This window comes from Raphanus sativus, unplaced genomic scaffold (assembly GCF_000801105.2).
Source record: "Raphanus sativus cultivar WK10039 unplaced genomic scaffold, ASM80110v3 Scaffold4490, whole genome shotgun sequence".
NCBI lineage: Eukaryota > Viridiplantae > Streptophyta > Magnoliopsida > Brassicales > Brassicaceae > Raphanus > Raphanus sativus.
In genome coordinates this window covers 471-6915 of record NW_026619792.1, presented here as the reverse complement: position 1 = coordinate 6915, position 6445 = coordinate 471, and the positions used below count along the sequence as shown (strand labels likewise).

Genomic DNA, 6445 nt, shown 5'->3' with positions numbered 1-6445 from the left:
TTTTCAGACTCTTGTCTCTCTCTCTGTCGGCTGCAAGCTCCTTGGTAGTTCTGAGATCGTTCTTGAGTCTTGTTAGGTGTCATATCTAACAAAACCACAAGAGTAATCCTTCCTGGTGTGTCAATATCCCGAGACTGATTACTTAGGAGTATCAAGGAGTCCCTTCCATAACTCTTTGTGTCACCATTCAACCACACAAGCTTGAAGAAGATGAGTCCTCTGATTCTCTACTTGCAAAGGATCTATCCATTTCATCCAGAGAAGCATCGAGGAGTGTATTAATATGGCAATATCTTCATGATTCTTATCAAACCAGGATGAACCACGATCTAAGAAGCTTTATTTGGAACCACTAATCAGTGGAGAATAACCAGGAAGTTGAATAAATCTCATAGGAGTTGTGAGTAAGAAGATATCCCACTTTCTATCCAGATGATTCCAGATTAGCCTGTTCGGACATATGGCAATATCTTCATGATTCTTATCAAACCAGGATGAACCACGATCTAAGAAGCTTTATTTGGAACCACTAATCAGTGGAGAATAACCAGGAAGTTGAATAAATCTCATAGGAGTTGTGAGCAAGAAGATATCCCACTTTCTATCCAGATGATTCCAGATTAGCCTGTTCGGACATATGCATTATCTTCATGATTCTTATCAAACCAGGATGAACCACGATCTAAGAAGCTTTATTTGGAACCACTAATCAGTGGAGAATAACCAGGAAGTTGAATAAATCTCATAGGAGTTGTGAGTAAGAAGATATCCCACTTTCTATCCAGATGATTCCAGATTAGCCTGTTCGGACATATGGCAATATCTTCATGATTCTTATCAAACCAGGATGAACCACGATCTAAGAAGCTTTATTTGGAACCACTAATCAGTGGAGAATAACCAGGAAGTTGAATAAATCTCATAGGAGTTGTGAGTAAGAAGATATCCCACTTTCTATCCAGATGATTCCAGATTAGCCTGTTCGGACATATGGCAATATCTTCATGATTCTTATCAAACCAGGATGAACCACGATCTAAGAAGCTTTATTTGGAACCACTAATCAGTGGAGAATAACCAGGAAGTTGAATAAATCTCATAGGAGTTGTGAGTAAGAAGATATCCCACTTTCTATCCAGATGATTCCAGATTAGCCTGTTCGGACATATGGCAATATCTTCATGATTCTTATCAAACCAGGATGAACCACGATCTAAGAAGCTTTATTTGGAACCACTAATCAGTGGAGAATAACCAGGAAGTTGAATAAATCTCATAGGAGTTGTGAGTAAGAAGATATCCCACTTTCTATCCAGATGATTCCAGATTAGCCTGTTCGGACATATGGCAATATCTTCATGATTCTTATCAAACCAGGATGAACCACGATCTAAGAAGCTTTATTTGGAACCACTAATCAGTGGAGAATAACCAGGAAGTTGAATAAATCTCATAGGAGTTGTGAGTAAGAAGATATCCCACTTTCTATCCAGATGATTCCAGATTAGCCTGTTCGGACATATGGCAATATCTTCATGATTCTTATCAAACCAGGATGAACCACGATCTAAGAAGCTTTATTTGGAACCACTAATCAGTGGAGAATAACCAGGAAGTTGAATAAATCTCATAGGAGTTGTGAGTAAGAAGATATCCCACTTTCTATCCAGATGATTCCAGATTAGCCTGTTCGGACATATGGCAATATCTTCATGATTCTTATCAAACCAGGATGAACCACGATCTAAGAAGCTTTATTTGGAACCACTAATCAGTGGAGAATAACCAGGAAGTTGAATAAATCTCATAGGAGTTGTGAGTAAGAAGATATCCCACTTTTCTATCAGATGATTCCAGATTAGCCTGTTCGGACATATGGCAATATCTTCATGATTCTTATCAAACCAGGATGAACCACGATCTAAGAAGCTTTATTTGGAACCACTAATCAGTGGAGAATAACCAGGAAGTTGAATAAATCTCATAGGAGTTGTGAGTAAGAAGATATCCCACTTTCTATCCAGATGATTCCAGATTAGCCTGTTCGGACATATGGCAATATCTTCATGATTCTTATCAAACCAGGATGAACCACGATCTAAGAAGCTTTATTTGGAACCACTAATCAGTGGAGAATAACCAGGAAGTTGAATAAATCTCATAGGAGTTGTGAGTAAGAAGATATCCCACTTTCTATCCAGATGATTCCAGATTAGCCTGTTCGGACATATGGCAATATCTTCATGATTCTTATCAAACCAGGATGAACCACGATCTAAGAAGCTTTATTTGGAACCACTAATCAGTGGAGAATAACCAGGAAGTTGAATAAATCTCATAGGAGTTGTGAGTAAGAAGATATCCCACTTTCTATCCAGATGATTCCAGATTAGCCTGTTCGGACATATGCCATATCTTCATGATTCTTATCAAACCAGGATGAACCACGATCTAAGAAGCTTTATTTGGAACCACTAATCAGTGGAGAATAACCAGGAAGTTGAATAATCTCATAAGGGTTGTGAGCAAGAAGATATCCCACTTTCTATCCAGATGATTCCAGATTAGCCTGTTCGGACATATTGCCATTATCTTCATGATTCTTTATCAAACCAGGAATGAACACGATCTAAGAAGCTTTATTTGGAACCACTAATCAGTGGAGAATAACCAGGAAGTTGAATAAATCTCATAGTAGTTGTTAGTAAGAAGATATCCCACTTTCTATCCAGATTATTCCAGATTAGCCTGTTTAAACATATGGCAATACACTACAAGAAATATGAGTATTGGTAGCACATCACCGTAGCACGAATTCACAAACTGCTACTAAAAGTGTCTAGTTGGAATGTCTTACTTTATTGCAGCGTTAAAGTAGTGTTATGCAGCATTTTGTAGGATTTTTAAGAAGCGGGAAGTCAAAAATCTATTTTTTAATCTCTGTAACATTTACGAGCGCCAAATACTTAGTGAAAAAACACATTTGGCACCATAATATTTGGCTTTGTAGAAATAATTTTTTTTTGTTCTCGTATGTGTTGCGAAATGAGATTTGGGTTTTCAAATTGAAATTGAAGAGTATTAGATCTCTTCGCGAGACTAAGCCACGAAGGAGCTTGTGTCGGAGTTGCAGTGACGATAACTCCAAATCTCGTCCCCAATGTCTGCCTCACCGGCGAATATGAAGTCTCTCCACGGTTTCTTTCTTCTCTCACATGTGGTCCCCTCGGAGGCGTGCGGCAGAGGAGGAGCTTCGGAGGCGGCGAAGAATCAGAAACCAATTGCAGCGGTGGAGGCAAAATCGAACAGGCAGAGAGAGATTCCGGCGGAGTCTCCCGGATTAGGCTACGGCGGCGTTGTTGAGGTGAAGACCAAGAATCACAGGCTCTGGGCGGCTCTGTCTCGCGACGAGATCGAGGAAGACGTGTTCAGCATGATGGGAACAGGCCGTCTCAGTCGACCGCGAAAGAGGACGAAGACCTTGCAGAAATATCTCGATGTAAGTCACAAAGTGTTCGACGAATTGCCTCACACAAAACTTCAGCAAGAAGATTGTTTTTTATAGTGTATCGTGAATGTCTGTGAGTGTAGGTTATCTTTCCTGGGTTGTGTCTTGTGAGGATGAATGCTGATTGCTTCAGGGTATCCACTTCTCGCGCTAAGGTATGTTTAGGCTTGTTGAATCAACCTGCCCATTTTAAAGCTACATTGATCCGTAAGACTGTATGAAGTAGACTGTTATGTCTGAAGAGCTTAAGCAAGCTTTAGATCTGTCTTTGTAGATCTTAGGACCATGAATATGATATAAAGTTTACATTTTTATTGATTATTTTGACCAATGAGTGCTTAATATATAGTTAGTAGACAAAATTATGGCTTTGAAGTCTCAGTTCCAGTTATGGTTTGTGATTTCTGATCTTTTTGGCATTGCTTTTCATTGTGTTTGTCTCTGTATCTATGGACGTTTGGGATCGTATATATCTAGGGATGCTGTTTATACTTTGATAATTGTTACAGTGCAGTTTAAGCTGAGAGCCATGTTTCGTTCTTGCTCTCTTTATGATCTTTTATGCAACTTTCATGTGACTATTTCCCAAGTAGGCAAGTATGAGGGTGATATTAATTTGACATATAGCGTTGGTAGATCAAATAGTTAAAAGTTGTAATCTTTCTATGCAGATTATCATTGAGTGTCCTCTACACATCTTACACAGTTTGAAACTTTAGTCACTGATCTCTATTTAGCATTTAGCATTCTTCAGTGGTAAATGATGGTTACACGTTGCTGTGTTTGCAGATATTTTTAACAATTTGACCACAAATACACAAACTGGGACCAGATGTGGAGAGAAAGCCAAGGAGCGAGAAGCATTTTACTTTGAGGAATTCAGGAAATAGAGTTAGTATAAGACTTGACTAAGAGTTATGGTGATAGTATAACACATGTTTGATGTTAGGGTAAGACTTGGAAATTCTATGTAAAATGTATGGTTGATGAATTTAATGCAATATATAATATGTATATTTTAGTTGTAAATCAGTTTGCAGTTTATAATTTATGCAATACATTTTTATCAATGAAAAAAGAGGATGATTAGCAAAAGAATGATTAATGATATTTATAAAAGTTCTGTTTAAAATTTTGATTTGTAAATAATATTCTTTTATGATTTCCCACTAAATTTTGAAATTTCATAATAAAATAAAGATTATGTTTAGAAATTTCATAATAAACTTTAATATTTTCATAGTGTAACTTAAATCTTAAATTTAAACTAAAATTTAATATTTTTAAATGTATAGACTCAAAAACTAAATCTTTAATCTACATCCTAAATCTCATACTCTAAACCCTAAACCACATACCTCAAAACACTATATTCCAAACCCTAAACCTATTAATCATCTTGTTAAGTTTATATCATTAGTTTGATTTAGTTTAAATTTTAAATCTTATCATCTTGATAATCTTATATCATTAAATGAAACCTAAATTTGAAACACTAATCTTAAATGTACACCCTAAATCTAATACCCTAAACTCCAAACTTAAACCTTACATACAAAGTCACAAATCTAAAATTTTCAAATTTATAATATAAATTTAAACTTAAACTCCATTATATGCTACAACTCAAACTATAATATTAATTATAAATTTTAACCCTAAACCCTAAACCACTTACCTCATATTAACATATACCATAAAATATCAAATCTTAAATTATAAATAATTAATAATTCCCATAAGATAAATATATTACTCCAAATTATATATATAATATTTCAAATTATAAATTTACAAAATAAAGTTAAATCACCAAGTTAAAGTTTAAATAACTTTTACAATAACTATAAATAATTAGAGAGATAATTTGTATTGTTTTTTTAGAGCCATTGATTTTGATTTTGATCAAAGGCCCAAAATCATTTTGTCTATCTATCCTCACACTTTCTTCCTATTGGTCAATTTTTTTATGGCATGGATCACAACAAATCAATGGTTCACAGCCATTCATTAACTCTCATCCAACGGATACAATTAAACACATTTATTATTTTTTTCTTTCTTTTCTTCTTCCTCCTTTTCTCGTTTCTTGTTTCTCAGATTTCTCTCCTCTCTCTTCTCTCTCACAGTCACGACACTGCATCTCTTTTTCTTTTCAATTACTCGTCGGAAATCGAAAGCCCTGATTTCAGAGACTTGAAGGTGATATGGCTAAACTTTTTAGTCCGTGATTTGGATTATTCATCAGAGTTTCCTGGTTTTTTTTCTAAAAGGGTTTCTCTAAATCTGTCTTGTAGTTATGATGTGAAGTGCCAAATTCGGATTGTCTCCCTGTCTGAAACTGTTGATGAAAGTTTGAATCTTTTTCTGTTTTTGTTTTGAAAACTGGGTTTCAAGATAACCAGGAGATGAAGAAGATGAAGAACAGCCGGAGATGGAGAGAAGAGGCGGAGGCAGAGGAATAAGCAACGATGGAGATTGAAGAGCAGACAGAGACGCGTACGAAGATGACGAGCAGATCGAACGGTGGTGGTCGTGGCTGGTGGTCTAGGCGTCGTGGCGGCGGAGATTGAAGAAGAACGTGATTTAGTTAGGCTTAGTTAGGTTAGGTTTGGTTAGGGTTAGTTAATAAACCAGATTTGTATGTAAACCGGTTTTTGTAATAAACCCATACATTTGTAAACCAAAATTTTTAATAATAAATATTTCTTTTCACAAACCAATTATATTAGAATTTAATTCTAATTTTAAACCTGGATTAAAATATACTAATTTATAATTTCAATTAATAAAATATAAATGAGAAATAATAACATAGCATTGTATCTATGTTATTATAACATTTTTACAGCCTTATAAAAATGTCATGAAAATATACATTATAGCAATAAATCAATGCTATAAAAAGATTAATTAAGAGCAGACGTTTACCGCTAC

General features: G+C 35.4%; 1 protein-coding gene and 1 long non-coding RNA gene across 3 annotated transcripts; both read left to right on the top strand.

Moving 5' to 3' along the window:
- The first annotated feature begins 2787 nt into the window (after window positions 1-2787).
- On the top strand, window positions 2788-4546 carry LOC130507421 (uncharacterized). 2 transcript variants are annotated; one of them, XM_057002136.1, is made up of 3 exons: window positions 2788-3499; window positions 3592-3663; window positions 4298-4546. In XM_057002136.1, exons 1-3 carry the CDS (start codon window positions 3161-3163, stop codon window positions 4313-4315), a joined length of 429 nt encoding a protein of 142 aa, XP_056858116.1. In that variant the 5' UTR covers window positions 2788-3160; the 3' UTR covers window positions 4316-4546. The 2 variants fall into 2 exon arrangements, with proteins under 2 accessions (XP_056858116.1, XP_056858115.1); XM_057002135.1 differs by lacking the exon at window positions 4298-4546 and having other exon boundaries at window positions 3592-4266.
- A 1019-nt stretch (window positions 4547-5565) lies between these two features.
- LOC130507420 (uncharacterized) lies at window positions 5566-6227 on the top strand. The gene is made up of 2 exons (XR_008942322.1): window positions 5566-5710; window positions 5806-6227. It is a non-coding gene; the product is annotated as an uncharacterized LOC130507420 (long non-coding RNA).
- The last annotated feature ends 218 nt before the right edge of the window (window positions 6228-6445 follow it).

Coding starts and splice junctions, on each gene's coding strand:
- LOC130507421 (XM_057002135.1), top strand. CDS start 3,161: ATGTCTGCCTCACCGGCGAATATGAAGTCTCTCCACGGTTTCTTTCTT. Junction 3,500..3,591: donor CCTTGCAGAAATATCTCGAT/GTAAGTCACAAA, acceptor CTGTGAGTGTAG/GTTATCTTTCCTGGGTTGTG.